Genomic DNA, 19,710 nt, shown 5'->3' on the forward strand with positions numbered 1-19,710 from the left:
ACATATCTCAGCCCAGTGCCTGGCACATAAAAAGCACTCAGTAAATATTCTCTTTTTTTAAGTTAAACTATAGTTTATTTACAATGTTGTACTAATTTCTGCTGTACAGCAAAGTGACCCAGTCACATATATATATATATATATATATATATATATATTCTTTTTCTCATACTATCTTCCATCATGTCCTATACCAAAAGACTGAACATATTTCCCTCTGCTGTACAGTAGGACCCCATTGTTTATCCATTCTAATTGTAATAGTTTGCATCTATTAACCCAAAACTCCCAGCCCATCCCACTCCTTTCCCCCTCCCCCTTGGAAACCCACAAGTCAGTTTTCTCTGTCTGTGACATTTCTCGAATAACCCGATGAAGAAACTCATCAGGCAGTGCCAGACGGGAACATCCACTGAAACAAGCAGTGAGACCGTTACCTTCCCCCGCCCCCACGTCAAGTCAAAGTCAAATCCTGGTGTAAGAGCTGTGATCTTAAACCCACCTGAGACATATTATCAGGAGAAAGTATTTTGAGGCCCCAAGAAAATCTCTCAAGAATCAGCAAAAACTAACAAGGTAAAATGTTTCCCCAGGAAAGGATTTCCAGGAGAGGAGCTGAGGGTCCTTGATGCCTGGGACAGCAAAGCCACCACAGCAGAAGTGGCGGAAAGCTCCACTCAAGACTCTCAGGCAGCACTTTCCGAGGGGGTTTGCTCTCCTCCCACGGGCATTCCCCTCCATTCCCCACTTCTGCTCCCGGGTGCCCTTCCGGGCCATAAGCCTCCCTTCCATCCCCCACGGCAGTGGTTAGTGTCACCCTCAGATCACTTTTATGGAAAATGTAGGAGGCATTTTATTATACAGATCACCCCTGTCGCTTTTGATAATTACTCCCTGCATCAAACCCAACTTTCAGGTCAGGTCAGCCTGGAATCTGGGTTTCATTGCAAAGCCTGTGGAACACGAAGGCAGCCAAGCGGCTGGGAAGAGAAGGGGACAACACGTCATTTATAATTTTTTTTTTTTTAAGGAGGAGAATTACCATACAAGCCTCATCCTTTTTCTTTATGAATTCCTGCAAGACGCTGCCCGTAGCTGGAATTCCTAAAGGGTTGTTTGGTCATCTTCCCTGTTACTGGGTCTCAGGCTCTCAAAGGAGCCTGGCGGTGGCATAAAGGCAGATTGAGCACCATCTGTATGCTGGAGGCTGTGCTCAGTGCCGGGAGATCCAGATGAATGAAAGAGACAAGAGTCTGTGGCTGCAGGTAGAGCACATCCTGGTGGGAGGACCCTCAGAGAAACAGCTGGGCTAGGGAGGAAGGGCCCTGCAGAGATGTGCAGGTGTGGGGGCGAGGGCAGGGGTGTAGGGCCGTGAGTCAGGACGGCTGAGGACCTCAAGGGTGTAACACTTTATCAGCTGGATGCCAAGTGCTAGAGGTGGGACCTTTGTCTCATTCATTGCTCTGCCTAGAACAGCTCCTGGAATATAGTAGGTGCTCAATAAATGCTGTTTGCTAAATAAAAGAAAGGTACAGGCTTCTTCGGTGGCTATTCCTGCCTCTTCTATACCTCCATTTCCCTAATTTTAAAGAGAGAATTGCTTAGGGTGGTTCATCCTGGTGCCTCTGGACAGAAGACAGGAATGTGCATTAACGATGTAGGATTCCAAGGATCTGACTTGCATTGACTTAATCCAATATTTTTGAGCATCTATAACAGAGATTGGCAAACTTTTTCTGTAGAGGGAGAGATAGTAAATATTCCAGGCTTTGTGGGCCATAGAGTCGCTGTTTCAACTGCTCAACTCTGATTTGGAAGCACAAAAGCAAATATGGAAGCAAATGAGTGTGACTGCCTAGCTCCAGTGAAAGTTAACTTCATGTACAAAAACAAGCAGCCGGCCTCAGCTGGCAGAGGTTGCTGACCCATAACCTGTAAGATGCTAGTCTGAGACTAGACAACAAAAGTAATTTTTTAAAGTTGGAAGATGTGAATTCCTTTCATTCTCTATTAAGCCCTAACCTGGTTGGTTAGATTAGCAGGAAGACAAAGATCATTCTTCTAGAAGGACCCCTGCCCCAGTGAGGTAGGCAAAGCTGGACCCCAGGGAGGTGGGCGGAACTTCTCCTGGAGAGAGGCGAGTCTTTGGCCCAGGGAGGTAGGCGGAGCTGCATCTGGGTGGGCGTGGCCTGAGTTCGCTTCCGGTTTGGGTCTGTTAAACCTACAGCACACCCACCGTGTGGGTGGGCAGACCGCGAACGTAACTGTAGCTGCCTCAAGCAGGGATAGAAGGAATCGTGGGATGCTGAGGGAGCCTGGCCCCTAGCCTAGACTGGAGGTAATTACTCCTGAAGTTTTCCCAGGTGAGAATGTGACACCAAAGCAGAGACACGGGAACTAGAAGCATTCATTCATTCATTTATTCACTCACTCAGGAGACACACACCACCACTCAGGACATACAGGGCACTGTTGATGGTACAGGGAGCCAAGGATGAACAAAACACAGAAAGTCAGTACCTGAAAAACTTATGGTTTCCAAATGAGACAGGTTGGGAGGTGGAGGAATGTGCTGGGGGTTTGGAATAGAAATGCTATAAAGTTGGGTTGTGATGATCATTGTACAACTATAAATGTAATAAAATTCACTAATTTAAAAAAGAAAGAAAGAAAGTCAGTGCCTTCGTGAAAGTTACAGTCCGGTGGAAGAGACAAGGAAAAAAACAAAGAGCCTGTTACAATAACTCAGGCAAGAGATGAGGGCAGCTTGAACCAAGGTGGTAGCAGTGAAGGAGGTGGCAAGGGTTCAGAGTCTGAAAATATGCCCAAGAAACTGCCTACAGGATTTTCTGAAAGGCTGCCTGGGCGCTTTCAGGGAGAGGAAGGAACGGAGGATGACCCCAAGGTTTGCACCCATGGAGGGAGCAGGTTGGTCTGGAAAGGATGGAAGCTCAGTATTGGCCACATTAAGTTAGAGAGGCCCACAGGCCCCCTGGGGAGGTATCCTGCCATCTGGGACTCACAGGGCAGGGTCCGAGATAGGAGTCTGAGGCTGTCAGCATGGGAATGATATTTACACCTGTGCGACTTGATGAAAGCACCAAGGGAGAGACGCAGAGAGAGAAGAGATGCAGGAACCAAGTCCCCAGACTCCAAGACTTAGAAGCCAGGCAGAGGAGGGGCCTGGGTAACCGCTGCCATCCTTGACCCGCCAGCTGGATGGAGGATCTGAGGCAGAGAGGGAGGAAGGAGAATGCAAGAAAGGCATGGCTAGCCAAGAGTGCAGAGTTCATCTCCTGGGCTGGCAGAGAAGGTGGGGTTCTACTCTCAGGCCAGCAGGCTAAGCCTCAGACAAGACCAGCACTTCTTGGAGAACCAGGCAGTAGGAAGTTACCCAATTAATATCTGATGAGACAAATGAACGAATGAATGAATGCACGCGCTTAACTCCCCGGATACCTGGAAGGGAGACAGGGGCTGCTTGTAAGGAGGTGGAAGCAGCCAAGGCAGGGAGGGCCAATGCGGAGGTTATCCATGGGGCGATTTAGGGACTTGGCCACCATAGGAGGCAGGAGAACATAGCGGTGGGCTTTAGCCCACACTGGCTGGGTTCAGAGCCTGCTCTGCCACTTAATTAACTTCCCAGGCCTCAGAGGTCTCCAGACGGGGACCATGTTCATTGACACCTTCCCAGGGGTGTAATGAGGCTCCAGAGAGTCAGGCTAAGACAGCCCTTCACTCCAGCCCAGAGCATAGGAAGCACTCAGGAGGCCTCCGCCGTCCTCGCTGTGTGTGTTACACAGTGAAAAGTACAAAGGATTAGGGAAGAGAGAGTAGGAGTGCCAAGAATTAGTAGAGAGTTCCAAGAGGTCCTCACTGGGGAGGTAACATTTGAGCAGAGACCTGAAGGCAGTCAGGGGATGTGTCTGATCCTGCAGAGGTCCTAGGAAGAGCATTCGGGGCAGAAGGAACAGCCATTGCAAAGAGTCTGAGGCCAGCATGCTCGGGGGCAGCCAGGAGGCCAGGCAGTTAGGCAGAGCGTGTAAGCAGTGGGCGGGAGGCCAGGCCAGGATTGGCGAGCCTTGGCTTTACTCTGCGATGGGACCATGGGGAGGTGCTGAGCAGAGAGAGGCTGTGGTCTATGCTAACAGCATCACGCCACTTCTACTGGAGAACTGACTCCAAGGCTTCAGCAGGAGCAAGACCAGTAGGAGAGGACGGCCATAATCCAGGTGGGAAATGCAGGTGCTCAGGCCAGAGTGGAAGTGGAGGAGATGGATGATAAGGGGCTGGGCTCTGGAGCGGGCATGATTTATTGACAGTCTGCATGGGGTGGAGGGTGGGGGGGCGAGACAAAGAGAGGACTCAGGGTGACATCTGGGAGTCCTGGCTGGAAGACAGGGGACAGGGCTGCCCTTCTCTGAGGTCAGGAACGTCCAGGAGGCTGGGTCACAGGGAAGTGACCACCTTGTCATGATTTCTATTGCGGATTCTTTTTTCCTACTGGAAAAGCACACAGTAGGAAGGACCCCAAGAGGAGAAGCTGCAAACAGAAAGTCTGCTCCCACCCATGCCCCACCCTGCCCAGCACAGGGCCTGCCCCTAGTTCAGGCCCAGGAGATGTTTGTCGCGTGAATAAACAAGGAACCACCCTCCCTAAAGCTGCCTGGCTGTTCAACCTCTTCCAGGAATGAGGACAGAGGTGGAAGTAGGGTCTCAAGCTGAGCCAAAGCCACTCTTCCCAGGCTCAGAGAACCCCCTTTTCCAGCTCCCTCTGCTGGTCCCACCAGGCCCTGAGGGGGTTCCTAGGAACCTGGTGTGGGAGGTGTGGGGGAGACCAGATGTCAAGGTCTGGGCTTGGGATTTGGAGTGAAAGGTCCTGAATTCAAGATTAATCTCTGCTCTGTGGCCTTGGATCAGTTACTCAACTTCTCTGGGCCTCAATGAATACCAGTTCCCCAGGGGGCTCTAAGAATAACAAGGAGAAAAAGAGTTAGGGTGGTGCTTTGTTAAGGCTCCTCAACTGTCCCAGGGGAACAGGGAAGGAAGTCCACCACCTCCCACTGGAGTTTAATTTCGAAGTTCAGGGAAGCAGCCTTCCAGCTCCTGAAACGCTAGCGGCAGACACCCCCAGCTTCACCCTCCCATTTTACTGGTGAGGAAAAAAACTGAGGCTCGGAGAAGGGAAAACAATTTATCACAGCCCAGTACACTTTCTGGGACGCCACCTGCCTCCCAGAACGTTATTGGGGCTGAGCACTCCTGTCCACTGCCTCAGCTCTGCAGCCTCTTCTAGCAAAACTGTGATGAGAGGCCATCGTGGTAGGTGTGGCTAAACCGCTGGGCTCACATCCTGCAGCTCGGGGACATCCAAGCCACAACCCTATACTCACATCCAGGCAACCAGAGCAAGCGCTTCACAAACAGCGCCTCCCCTGCGTGCCCTCTGCCCACGGAGACAGTTTCTGTTCTGTCCTGGTTCATTTATTTAAGAGCTGGATGCCGCCACCGCCACGCTGACTTCGCGACCTGCACTTTAATAAACACCAGTCGAGGGAACCCCAGGCCCATGAGAAACAGCAATAATCCTCTCTGCTGGGTGAGAACGAACATTTCCTGGTGCTCGTAGCTACCAGGCACTGTTCTAATTGCTGCAGAGGCATTGACTCATCACCCCTCATTGCAGCCCCGGGAGCTGGGCGTGCAGAGGAGGCCACGCAGACTGGGGGCTGGGGGCAGGCAGCGTAGCCAGTGGGATGTGCAAAGGCCCACCCTCCTGAGCTCACACAGCCAATCACCAACCCCAGAGACTATGTGGAAGTGGGAAAGCATCCAGCACCTGCACAGGTGGCTCCCAAAGGAAGCTCAGTGGGCTCCAAAACTCCTTTCATGTGTCAACATATATCTCAAATGTTCATGGGACTCTTGACTGTGTGTGCCTGGCCTCATACTTTATACCTTATCTTCATCTCAAAACAACCCTAAGAGGTGGGGACTGTTGGCATCCCCATTACACAGATGAGAAAGGTGAGGTGCAGAGGCCACATGGCCAGGGTAGGGAGAGCATGGTGGACCCAAAGCTATCCACATCAGGAGCCCTCACTCCCCACCCTCGCCTCTCTGCTCCTCTCCCTCCCCCTTGTCTCCCTCTCTCCTCTTCCCTTCCCCCATCACACCCTCTCTCACTCACACAGTCACCCTCCCTCTCACATGCACTGATGCAGCCCCATCCCTGTTCACGGTCCCTGGCTCCCCGTCCAGCCAGTGCAAGTGCAGGAGGAGAAGGGGAGAAATGCCCCAGAGTCCAGATGCTCCTCCCAACCCAGCACATCTGCGATTCTATCCTGTTAGCTCACATTCCAGAGTAACAGGCACAAAGAGCTTAACTCCGTGCCCAGGAAATAAGGAGCCCCAGCTCCATATACGTGATCACTGATGACTCTTTTTCAAAATTTTTTATCATAGTTGATTTACAATGTTCTGTCAATTTTTGCTGTACAGCAATGTGACCCAGTTATTTATATATGTTTGTGTGTGTATATATAATATATATATTCTTTTTCTCACATTATCCTCTGTCACGTTCCATCACAAGTGGCTAGATACAGCAGGATCTCATTGCTTATCCACTACACATGCCATAATTTGCATCAACTGACCCCCAGAGCCCAGTCCATTCTACTTCCTCCCCCTCCTCCCTTGGCAACCACAAGTCTGTTCTCCAGGTCCATGAGTTTGTTTCTTTTCTATAGATAGGGTCAAAATATAAATATATATGTATATATATAGATAGGTTCTTTTGTGCCATATATTAGATTCCAGATATAAGTGACATCATATGGTATTTGTCTTTCTCTTTCTGACTTACTTAGTATGAGAGTCTCTAGTTCTATCCATGTTGCTGCAAATGGCATTATTTCATTCTTTTCATGGCTGAGTAGTATTCCACTGTGTATATGTACCACATCTTCTTAATCCATTCATCTGTCAACAGACACTCAGGTTACTTCTATGCCTTGGCTATTACAGTGAATAGTGCTGCAATGAACATATGGGTGCATGTATCTTTTTCAAGGAAAGTTTGGCCCAAATATATGCCCAGGAGTGGGATTGCTGGATCATATGGTAGTTCTATATTTAGTTTTCTGAGATACCTCCACACTGTTTTCCACAGTGGTGTACTAATTTACATTCCCACCAAGAGTGCAGGAGGTTCCCTTTTCTCCACACCCTCTCCAGCCTTTGTCATCTGTAGACTTTCGAATGATGGCCATTCTGACCAGTCAGAACTCTGTTATCGTTACAGTGTTAACATATATGCTGCCAAAGAGAGCACATGATGACTATTTAGATTCAAGGCAGGGCTGGCACCTGGCTGGCCCAGCCTCATGGTCCCCAAGCAGAGGTCCGGGGGGCCCAGGGCCATTACAGATGGGTGGAACCCTAGCGATTACCTGGTCCAGCCTCAATCAGGGTGCAGACCCCAGACCCAGAGAAGGAAAGGCCCACACTCAGGCCCATGACTGGCCATGTAAAGAGTGGGTGCCAGGCCGAGGCCTCCTCACCCCTACCCCACCCCCTTCCTCCCCTGCCAGGCAGAGTGAGGAAGGAGGGCCTCTGCCTGCAGCCTCCTGCCCGTCCTCCAGTTGTGCCCACTGTGAAGAGCGATTCCACAGCACAACACCCCAGGTGCCAGGCCCACAGGGCACTGGATTGGGAGATAATTTGTCTCTACAGAATTTGGCCAAAAAGAGGGTTAATGAGGAATTTATGGCTGAGGCCACCCCCTCCAAAAAGCAAGATGTCCTTCTCTCCTGGGCACTTATGACACTCTTCACTTCTGTCACCTGCATGGTTCACAGTTTACCAATGTTCTGGATTTTCCAAAGCTTCCACATTCTTCTTCCTGTTTGATCACTGCCACCCTGTGAGGTAGACAGAGTCCAGATTTCCATCCCCATTTTACAAAGAAGTGAGGGACCGGGGACACCATGAGATTGGCCCAGGTCTTCCCAAGCCTGTCACTAAACGGAGGGGCTCCCCGAGCCTCAAGGCCAACCCCCCCTACTCTTGTGTTCACGAGCTCCACTCTGGTCACCTCTGTGTCTGAGACCTTTCATTCACAGCTTCAGCCCCAACCTCACACATCCAGCTGCCCCTCCACACTCCAGGTGCGTGTCCCCAAAGCACCTCAAACTCCGAGTGTCCCAGGACAAACCTCGATTTCCCTCCCCTCACCCCCTGAAGCTTATCCTCTCCCAATGTCATAAGGGGTCTTTTTTTTTGTCTTTTTTTTTTTTTTTTTGTCTTCTTGCCTTTTTCTAGGGCCACTTCCCACGGCATATGGAAGTTCCCAGGCTAGGGGGTCCAATCGGAGCTGCAGCCACTGGCCTATGTCAGAGCCACAGCAATGCAGGATCCGAGCCGCGTCTGCAACCTACACCACAGCTCATGGCAACGCCAGATTCTTAACCCACTGAGCAAGGCCAGGGATCGAACCCACAACCTCAGGTTTCTAGTTGGATTCGTTAACCACTGCGCCACGACGGCAACTCCCTCATAAGGGGTCTTATCCAGCCAGCTAGTAAAGCCGAGACCCAGAAGTTATCCTCTACACCACCCTCTTCTCCACCCACATCCAAACCTCCACCAAACCCACCCAGCTCTGCCCACACCCTTTGTAGCCTCCGTGGTCCAAGCACCACCATCATCTGCCTGGTCAGCAGCAACAGCTTCTCACTGGTGCCCTGTCACTATCCTGGACCCCTTCCTAATTCATTTGCTTCAGTAGCTCTCTGTGAACCAGCACTCCTGGGTCCCCAGACGAGCATGCCCCCTCCAGCCCTTGCTCATGTCGCTTCCTCTCCCTAGAATACCCCACCTCCATTCTGCCAATTAGCTTCTCCTATCCAGTGATCTCCGTGCCAACACTGCTCCCAAAGGGAAGCCTTCCTTGATGCCCATATGAGTTCAAAGGATTCTCAGAGAGGGGCAAAGCAAGGGGGTGCAGCGGTCAGGCACACAGAGCCTAGAGTCAGACTCCCTGGGCTCACAAACCCAGATCCTCCCTTTCTCACTGGGTGGCCTTGAACAAAAGACTGCCTCAGTACTCTGTGTCACGGGGGTAATTAAAGTACTTCATGAAGCTGTAAATGAGAACGAATGGGTCACACATGTTCAGTGCTTAGAACATCCCAGCATACACGGAAGCCTTCAGTGACTCTTAGCCATCTATAGGTGACATTAGCCTGGCACTTGCCTTCCTGGTGCCACATGAGGACCTTTCTTGCACAGCACTTCATCCTGGTAGATAAGGACACATTTCTCTGTGCTGTGCTTCCTTCCTGAGTCCTATAAAGGCACAGATCAGGTCTGGTCTGGCACCTGTCTTCTGTGCCCAGCCTGGAACCAGGCACAGTGACAGCCACTCCATCTATATTTATTCACCGGACTCACAGCTAGTCAAGGGCAAAGCATCTCCCCACTTGGGACCAGACAGCTTCTCCCCAGTACAGTGTATTGTGCTCTTGGCTAAATTGCAAAGGGCAGGCCAATCTGGCCCACCAACTGTTTCTGTAAATAAAGTTTTATTGGAACACATCCACACTCATTTGTTCACATATTGTCCATGGCTGTTCACATGCTATGAGGGCATGAGTAGTTGCAACAGAGACCATATGGCCAACAAAGCCAGAAACACTGACTACATGTCCCTTTACCAAAAATGTTGCCCAATGCCTGCTTTAGGTATTTGTAAAATCCTCGAAGCCAGGGCCCATGGTTTCACAGGGTTGGCATGAAGTTTAAACAGGTTCATTCATTCATGGAAAGCACTTAGCATGGGGCCTGGCACCCAGGAAGAACCCCACAATGTTACTAGGTATTGTGTAGTTCCATACACTTACTCATAAGAGATCGATAATATTTGTGCAGTGAAACGCAACATGAGAACTTCTGCTTCCCAGGATAGGTTTTAGCCCTGAAGACCATCCCAGCCTCAGTGGGAAGTCAGGACAATTCATGGGAAAGTGGTGTCTGCACTGAAAGGAAAGGACATTAGAAAGAACGAAACGCAGAGTTCCCATCGTGGCTCAGCAGGTTAAGAACCCGGCCAGTATCCATAAGGATGAGGGTTCAATCCCTGGCCCCACTCAGTGGGTTAAAGATCCAGCACTGCCCCCCGCTATAGTGTAGGTCACAGACGCAGCTCAGATCCTGCGTTGCTGTGGCTGTGGTGTAGGCTGGCAGCTAGAGCGCCAATTCCACCCTTAGTCTGGGAACTTCAATGTGCCACAGGTGCAGCCCTAAAAAGCCATAAATAAATAAACAAAAATAAGCAAACAATAAGGTTTGGACTTGTCAAGAATCTTTAAAAAAAAAAAAAAAAATACTACCTTTTACTATACTCCTGGCATCAGAAACCATCCAGATATGATCCAGTTTAATCCTTGCAGAAGTGCTGCTCCAACTTTCTGACACGTCCAAGTCTTGTTATGAGGATTCTTCCTAAAATGTGGATGCTAATGCAGTCCGGCTGAATTCTGTGGGCATGGGGCCTGAGAATCTGCATTTGTGGATTCTGAAGAATTTATTTCTGAGTTTTCCCTTTGAGCAGCCAAGCTTATAACGGTCCTGCGAGCTGAATATTACTATGACCCTTCCTGTTTTACAGGATGGGGAAACTGAGGCTCAGAGAGGTGAAGACCCTTGCCCAAGGTCACACACTTAGGAAGTGATGAAGCCAGGATGTGAACCCAGGGGTGACTAAGTCCAAAATCCCCATTTTGTCTGTGACTTTGTTCAGCCAGAGAGATCTCCTTCAAGAGACTGTTCCAGTGTAGGGGGCCCCTGCCTGCTCAAAACCTGCTTCCTGCCAGCCGGATGGGGGTCCCGCGGACTTCAGCCTTCCTAGGCTTGGCGCGTTTAGCGGCTGCTCCCCATCACCTTTCTGGGCAAAGAGGTCCCTTCCAAGGGAGGCTGGTGTCTGGGCTGGGCTCAGGAGGCTTCTGTTGGGGTTGCCCACTTGTTACCATATCATAAGCTGCGTGGGTACCTTGTGAAGAGGTCTGGTTTTTGCCACATTGCTCTCTGCTGGCTGCAACTCGGCACACCTCTCCTTCTCCCATCTTGTTGCCTCCATGGACGCAAGGATGCACGCACGTACGCACGCACGTACGTATGCACGCACACACGCACGCACCGCACAGCATCCCTTCTCCCTCCCACAGCCGCTGCTCTTTTCTCTGAGGTCAGAAAGATGGAGTTGGGACCTCCAGGCTCCCTCGGCCAACTGGGCCGAGGAAGCACCAGGCCCAGGGCTGCCTGTGAGGCAGGAGCTCTGAGAGTGCAGTCCTGACCTTCCAAATGCAGCAAACTGCGGGCAGGAAGAGCCTGTTTGCTTGGAGGAAGAAAGCCAGAGCCCTTCCTCTGCCCCGCTCATCTGAATGGTTGCTGCTGCCTCTTGGAAGTCACACCAATCCCTCTCCCTTTATGCTGCGTCTCCCTTTCCAGCTGGTCAGAAATCTTATGCATATAGAGAGGGCAAAACCATTAGAGGTCGTCTAACAGTCCATGCTCCTTTTTTTTTTTTTTTTTTTTTTTGTCGTCTTTTTTTTGCCATTTTTTGGGCCGCTCCCACGGCATATGGAGGTTCCCAGGCTAGGGGTCTAATCCGAGCTGTAGCCACTGGCCTACGCCAGAGCCACAGCAACTCGGGATCCGAGCCGCGTCTGCAACCTACACCACAGCTCACGGCAACGCCAGATCGTTCACCCGCTGAGCAAGGGCAGAGATCGAACCCGCAACCTCATGGTTCCTAGTCGGATTCGTTAACCACTGCGCCACGATGGGAACTCCCCACGCTCCTTTTATACATGGTGAAAACCAGAAAGGGCTAGCTAGCTACCTGCCTTAGCCACACAGCAACTGAGTAGCAGAGCTGGGACTGAACTCAGATCTCTGGACCCTGCAAGATGCTTCTCAGGCTCTCGGGACGCCCCAGAGAGAGCGTCCAGGGCTGATCTAGGCTTGAATCCTGACTCACTCCGTAAGTGTCTTTGGGGGAATTACTTCACCCCTCAGAAAGGCAGTTTTCTCATCTACCAATTGAGGCCAAAAAATACATCCGGCGGGGGTGTTATAAGGACTATGATAAGGTACATCAGACCCAACACAGTGTGGGCACTTAACCCGTACTATTCCTTGGGCGATGGGTCTTCAAGGCGCTCTCACCGTCCCCACGTGTTTATGAAGATGGGCATCCGGGTAGGTGGGCATGTGCGCCTGTGCGGGGCAGGGCTGGGGCGGGGTCAGGTTAGGGATGCAGTCCCTCATCTCAGAAATGAATTGCACAAAAAAAAAAAAAAAAAAGAGTTCCCGTCGGGGCGCAGTGGTTAACGAATCCGACTAGGAACCATGAGGTTGCGGGTTCGGTCCCTGCCCTTGCTCAGTGGGTTAACGATCCGGCGTTGCCGTGAGCTGTGGTGTAGGTTGCAGACGCGGCTCGGATCCCGCGTTGCTGTGGCTCTGGCGTAGGCCAGTGGCTACAGCTCCGATTAGACCCCTAGCCTGGGAAACTCCATATGCCGCAGGAGCGGCCCAAGAAATGGCAAAAAGACAAAAAAAAAAAAAAAAAAGAAAAGAAATGAATTGCAGAAAGAAAGCATCCACTAGGGTCTGGGGAGGAGGCAGCCCCATCTTTGCCTGAAGGGGTAGAGGGCTATGAGACTGCAGAGTTTCCCAGCGGCCCCCCACCCTCATCGTCTCACCCCTGCTTCTCTATGGACAGCGCGGGTTGCCCCAACGCATGCGCTCTTCCCAGGACAAAACTCGGCCCTTCTTCAAGTCTGCGCAAAATAATCCAACAGCCTCATGAGCAGTGTAGGCTTACTGAGGATCCATGCGGGAGAGAGGGGAGGGGTTTTACATCACACATCCCAGAGAACTGCCTAAAACTCTTTCTTAGAAAAATTCCTAGAGTTCTTGCTGTGGCTTAGCGGGTGGTCAGGATGAGATTCGACCCCTGGACTTGCTCAGTGGGTTATGAATCCGGCGTTGCTGCAAGCTGCACTGCAGGGCGTAGATGTGCCTCGGATCCTGCATGGCTGTGGTGGCGGTGTAGGCCTCAGCTGTAGCTCTGATTGGACCCCCAGCCTGGGAACTTCCATATGCTGCAGGTGGGGTGTAAAAAGAAAAAAGAAAAAAAATTCCTCAAGGTCTATAGAAAAATTTTCTTCTTCACAGATGCTTTGTGGCCACACTGCCATGAAAAGGTGCGGGGGTTGGGGGGGAGTGGGCAATAGGGGAGAGACCTTCTGGCACCTCTCCTCCAAAGCACACCCCTCCTGCAGGCCAATCCCTGGGCTGAGCCAAAGGGCCTGTCTAAAAGGACTCAACTTCCTAGGCTGCTGTTGAAGGCGCCCAAAAGTGCCACAAAAGCGTCCTTTTCCTTATGCTAGCCTCCAGACCCCTCTGCCTCCTGCCTGGCCACAGATAATACTGATGCCAAAAAATTAATTAATAATAATCATAGTAATTTTTTTTTTTTTTTTTTTTTGCTTTTTGCTGTTTTAGGGCCGCACCGGTGGCATATGGAAGTTCCCAGGCTAAGGGTTGAATCAGACCCACAGCTGCTGGCCTGTGCCACAGCCACAGCCACGCCAGATCCAAGCTGCATCTGCAACCTATGCCACAGCTTGTGGCAACACCAGATCCTTAACCCACTGAGCAAGGCCAGGGATCAAACCTGCACCCTCAGGGAGGCAATGTGGGGTCCTTAACCTGCTGAGCCACACAAGAACTCCATTATCCTGAAGGGGTTTTTTAACTTGCTTTGTTTTTAGTTTTCTTTTCTTTGCAGTGTATCTGCCTCTTCCTCTTTCTGAACCACTTCTCCACATTTATTCAAAGGCGAACTTGTATTGGGGGCCTACCATGTCTTTGGCTTTGAATTAGGTGGTAGGGACAGAACAAATGAAGAGAGAGAAGTTTAAAAAAACAGCTATAGAACTGGCCCTCAGGGGACCCCGTGGCCTAAGGTGGAAGTATCTATGTAAACCAATATTTACTATAATAACTACCATTTATCAAATGTTTGCTACATGCCTTCAGAGTCAACTAAGTATATTGCCAGAATTAACTCATTTAATCCTGGCAATAATCTTAGGAGGCAGACATTATTGGGCCCTCTTTACACACAAAGAGATGAGGTGATTCACCCAAAATTACACAGCTAATAAAGACTAAAGCCAGAGTCCAACCACCAGCCACTATAACACACTGCCCCTCAATGTGTCCCAAGTGCCCCAAAGTGCAGAGGAGGGAGCTAATAACTTTGCCCAAAGAAATCAGGAAAGGCTTCATGGAGGAGGTGGTTTCAAGCTGGGTTTTGATGGATGAATAGAAGTTTGCTGAGTGAAGAAGAGCAGAAAAGACATTCTAGTACGAAAGCTCATGGAGTTCCCACTGTGGCACAGCAGGTTAAGGATCTGGCATTGTCTCTGCAGCAGCTCAGGTCACTGCTGAGGCACAAGTTCGATCCTTGGCCCCGGGAACTTCCATATGCTATGGGTGCAAAACATATATACATATCTGGAGTTCTCACTGTGGCCCAGAGGGTTGAGAATCTGACTGCAGCAGCTCAGGTCACTGTGGAGGCAAGGGTTTGATCCTCAGCAAAGTGCAGTGGGTTAAAGGATCCAGCATTGCCACAGGTGTGGCATAAGTAGTAATTGCAGCTCAGATTCAATCCCTGGCCTGGGAACCTCCATATGACTCGGGTGAAGCCTTAAAAAAAAAAAAAGAAAAAGAAAAAGAAAAAAAAGAAAAGAAAAGCTCAGTATGTCAAAAGTCAGAAAGCTGCAATAATAATATGTCATGAGAAGTTTCCATGCTGGACAAGAGGGAACATGGTGATGGGCAGAGACCAACCCCACAGGGCCCTGTGAGCCTCGTGAAGCACTCGGTTTGCTCTGTACAAAAGTGGGGAGCCGCTGAAGGGCTGTGAGCTGGGCGGTGGCTTTGCTCCCTCTCCCTCCCTTGCTGAACAGCTTCCACTCTGGGCCCATGTCTAGAAACTGGGCTGCTTTCTCCTCCCCCTGCCTCCCCCACGTCTCACAGCCATGCTGTTCTCTCTCCCCCCACACACACCCTCCCTGTTCTCCAGGGGCTGTGAGGGCCTCGAGCATTTTCCCTATCCTGAGTGTGATTCTGCTCTTCATGGGTGGACTCTGCATCGCGGCCAGCGAGTTCTACAAGACTCGACACAACATCATCCTGAGTGCCGGCATCTTCTTCGTGTCTGCAGGTAACAGCCACTGAGCCAGGCAGGCCAGAGTCCAGGCCTGCCAGTGGGGAGAAGGCTGAGGTTTGGGTGCCCCGTAGCTGGGAGGACCCGGCAGAGAGAGGAGGGGAGAGCGGAGGGGGATTTCTGGGCCTTGCCAGGGGCCAAGTTGCAGGTAAGGCAGGCTGTGCTGGGGGTCCCACCCCAGAGCAATGCCTGAACCCCTCACTCAGTCCCCAGGAATATCCTCAGACCCTGGCCCTTAACCCAGTGGCCCATCTCTTTCCCACCTTCCAGAAAAGGGCCCCGGTCCCAGGTCCCTCTTAGGACACCAGGCCTATGGTCACTTGCCCACTCCCCTCCGTGTCCTTCCCAGGTGGGAGCAGGCAGACACCCAAAACCACATTTCTCAGCCCAGTAACATCACAGGTTACTTGGCTTCAGATGCCCCAAAAAAGAATATAGGCTGTAGTAGGAGCCATTTAGTAAGAACAATGAACCTTTGAGCAGCACTTACCGCACCCCAAACTCTAACAGCTTTCACTTGGATTAACTTGTTTAATTCTCTCCATGGCCCTACAGGAGTTAAGTTCCGTCACTACACCCATTTCACAGATATGGAAACTCAGCTGAAAGTTACCTTGCCAGGGAGTTCCCATTGTGGCTCAGTGGTAATGAACCCAACTAGTATCCATGAGGACTCGGGTTCAGTCCCTGGCCTCGCTCAGTGGGTTAAGGATCCGGCACTGCTGTGAGCTGTGGTGTAGGTCACAGACATGGATCGGATCTGGTATTGCTGTGGCTGTGGTGTAGGCCAGCAGCTACAGCTCTGATTCAACCCCTAGCCTGGGAACTATCATTTGCCACTGGTGCCAACCCAAAAAGACAAAAAGAAAAAGAAAAAAGTTACCCTGCCAGGAGTTCCCTGATGGCCTAACAGTTAAGAATCCTGCATTGTCACTACTGTGGCTCGCATCGCTGCTGTGACGTGGGTTCGATCCCTCACCCAGGAAATTCTGCATGGTGTGGGCATAGCCAAAAAAAAAAAAAAAAAAGTTTCCTGGCCAAAGACTTTGCATCTAGGACTTCACTCCCTGCTACACCAGCTGCAACTTCCTGTGCAGCTTTGAGCAAGTCACTTAACCTCTCTGTGATCTGTTTTCTTTCTCACCTGCAAACCCCTTGAAAAGCACTCAGCAGTGAAGGCAGGCAGTAAATGCTCAATAAACATTTATTACTAGTATTATTATTTCTCCCTCCATCGTGGGATGCTTCTCCCTCCTCTCCCTTCTCCCCACATCTCTGTTTCCATTAGCTCTTCCCTTTGTGGCTCTCTCTAAATGGGAATGATAAAATAGGGAGTTCTCATCGTGGCGTAGCAGAAATGATCTGACTAGGAACCATGAGGTTGCGGGTTCAATCCCTGGCCTCGCTCAGTGGGTCAAGGATCCGACGTTGCCGTGAGCTGTGGTGTAGGTCGCAGGCGTGGCTCTGATCTGGCGTTGCTGTGGCTCTGGCGAAGAGCCGCAGCTGTACCTCCGATTAGACCCCTAGCCTGGGAACCTCCGTGTGCCGCCGTGAAGCCCTAAAAAGACAAAAGACAGAAAAATAAAATAAAAGAAATGGAATGATAAAATAGTAAGGTAATGCTTGCCAGCATCCCTCTGCACTGGCCCATCTATTCTCCATGGAAACGCTGGACCATGAAAAGCCCCTCCAGCGCTCCCTGGCCCTTACTCCTGCCCGGTGCCTGGCGTCTTCCTTGGAAACTAACCATCCTTCTCTCGGCTCCCCCCTCTGCCCCGCCCCCTCCACGCCCACCCTGTGCCCGCAGGTCTGAGTAACATCATTGGCATCATAGTGTACATATCTGCCAATGCCGGAGACCCCTCCAAGAGCGACTCCAAAAAGAATAGTTACTCGTACGGCTGGTCCTTCTACTTCGGGGCCCTGTCCTTCATCATCGCCGAGATGGTCGGGGTGCTGGCCGTGCACATGTTTATCGACCGGCACAAACAGCTGCGGGCCACCGCCCGCGCCACGGACTACCTCCAGGCCTCTGCCATCACCCGCATCCCCAGCTACCGCTACCGCTACCAACGCCGCAGCCGCTCCAGCTCCCGCTCCACCGAGCCCTCACACTCCAGGGACGCCTCCCCCGTGGGCATCAAGGGCTTCAACCCCCTGCCGTCCACGGAGATTTCCATGTACACCCTCAGCAGGGACCCCCTGAAGGCCGCCACCACGCCCACCGCCACCTACAACTCCGACAGGGATAACAGCTTCCTCCAAGTTCACAACTGTATCCAGAAGGAGAACAAAGACTCTCTCCACTCCAACACAGCCAACCGCCGGACCACCCCCGTATGAAGCCCGCGGGAGTCTCGCCAGCCTCGCCAGCGCCGCCGCTGCCACCGCCGCCGCCGCCGCCGCCGCCGGGGTCCGGGCAGAGCCGGGAGGAGGGGCGCCGCCGCGGCGGGCGCGCGGGGTGGGCCAGGGGGTGGGGGGAGGGTGGGGACCAAACCATCCTTGGGGGGGGACAAACCTTCCAAAAGCAAAAAAAAAAAAAAAACAAAAAAAGAGAAAAAACATAACAAGTAAATTTAAAAAAAAAGAACAAACTATAAGAGGAACAAAGAAGCAAAACAATAGGAAATGTGAAAAAAATATAAACAAGGGAAGGAAAAACAAACTTAAAAAAAGCGAGAGGATAAAAATTAAAAATAGAAAATAAATCTAAAAGAAAATGCATGATTTCCCATGTACCATTATTTTAACATTTAATAAAAACCAACTTAAATGAAAAAAATAAAAGGGAACCAAGATCCTATTAAAGCAAAAAAATGAGAAGGCGCAGAAAGGAAGGGAAATGTTCTTTGCATTTATCAGGGGTTTATGTTCCTTTTTTTTTTTTTTTTTTTTTTTTAAACGCGGGAGAGTTATTTTTCTGTTCCCTTTAACCCCAAGCGGGCTCTGCCTCCCTGGGTGAGTGGGGGGGTGGAGACTCAGGGGCCCCGGGGCCAGGTGAGCCTCTCGGTCACTGCCAGGTCCCTGGAGCCTCTGGATGGGTGCCCCGGGAACGCTGGGCAAGCTTGGTGGCTTGTGAGCCGGCTCCTCCCAGCACTGATGGGGCAATTGTAGGCCTCCAGGTGACCCAAGAGTTCTTGGTCCCTCCTGTCCGAAAGGTGCCTGGAGGGGGGGGTGCACCTGGGGCTTGCCCAGCCCCGGGGTTCCCAGTCCTTAATGGTCCTTAACCCACTGTGATGACTTCCTAGGCCTTGAGGGAAGGGAAGGAGAGAGGATGGCTGCTGGTGGCTGGCCCAGATGCCCGGGAACCCCGGAATCCTCAGGGTGAGCCTCTTGGGGTCGCCGCCCCAAGCTCCTGTCCTTGGGGACAGGGGATGCCCACCTCCCGGGGGGATATAAAGCATCTCTCCCTCCTCACCCCTCACCTCAGGGCCACAAGCTGACCCTGGGGCGATGGTGGACCCCCAGACTCATAAGCCCTCAGCCTCTTGGGAAGGGGGTTCACTGACCTTTGGGGGTCCTTGGACTCGCTGAAGCCCCCTCAGGGCCCAGCAGGTCCAACAATGACACTGCAAAAAGGTTTCTTTTTACAAAAGAAAAAAAGGAGAAACAAGTGGTGATTTTTTTTAATAAAAAACCACAGACTATAAATAAATGTAAATATATAATAAGTGGATTTACTTGCAAGAAAATCAGATAGTATTTTTCTTTTAATTCTTTTCCAGCTTTAAACTGTGAAAACAAACAAAAAAAAAATGGGGTGGGGCGGGGGACTTACAATTTAGCAGGGAACTTGTAAAGAGACAACAGACAACAAATATACAAATCCATTTTAACAAACAAACAAGCTACTGTGAGAGATGAGAGCTGGGCTTCGAGCAGGAGGTCAAGGAGAAAGGCCGCTGCCAGGGGTTGTGATAAAAGTTCTCTTCCTGACACCAGGAACGTGCTGCTAATGTGGACAAGGGAGAACCGTGATTGAGAATCCGGTGTACGCAAGGGAGGTTGCACACCCCACTCTCACACGCGCGCGTGCGCACCCACACGCACACACTGCTTGCTCTGGATTCCGGAATCCCTTGCTGCGTGGCCTCCCTGGGTCAGTCTCCCCCCGTATGAGCATGTGGCTTGACCCAGATGAACTCCAAAGACCCATTCTTATTCTTGGTGTCGATGACTTTCTAGACCTGCCACCTGCCCAGAGGAGAATGCCAAGGGGGTGACCAAGATGGCTACCATCCAGCCCCCAGACATCGAGAACATTCCCAGATCATCAGTCAGCCGTTCGGCCACACACACACACACACACACACACACACACACACACACACACACCATATGCCTCCTCACTGTGCTCCCAACCCCCGGCCCCCACATCCGATGTCAAAAGCAAAAATACACAC

The 19,710-nt window shown here is 51.2% G+C and overlaps 1 protein-coding gene across 1 annotated transcript in view; it reads left to right on the forward strand.

The window, feature by feature from the left end:
* Positions 1-17,835, forward strand: part of CACNG2 (calcium voltage-gated channel auxiliary subunit gamma 2) — a 118,465-nt gene extending 100,630 nt beyond the window's left edge. The window contains exons 3-4 of the mRNA XM_021091537.1: positions 15,164-15,304; positions 17,115-17,835. Of these exons, the coding sequence (XP_020947196.1) occupies positions 15,164-15,304; positions 17,115-17,650 (677 nt within the window). The 3' untranslated portion in view covers positions 17,651-17,835. The remainder of the gene's footprint in view (positions 1-15,163; positions 15,305-17,114) is intronic.

This window comes from Sus scrofa, chromosome 5, assembly GCF_000003025.6.
Source record: "Sus scrofa isolate TJ Tabasco breed Duroc chromosome 5, Sscrofa11.1, whole genome shotgun sequence".
NCBI lineage: Eukaryota > Metazoa > Chordata > Mammalia > Artiodactyla > Suidae > Sus > Sus scrofa.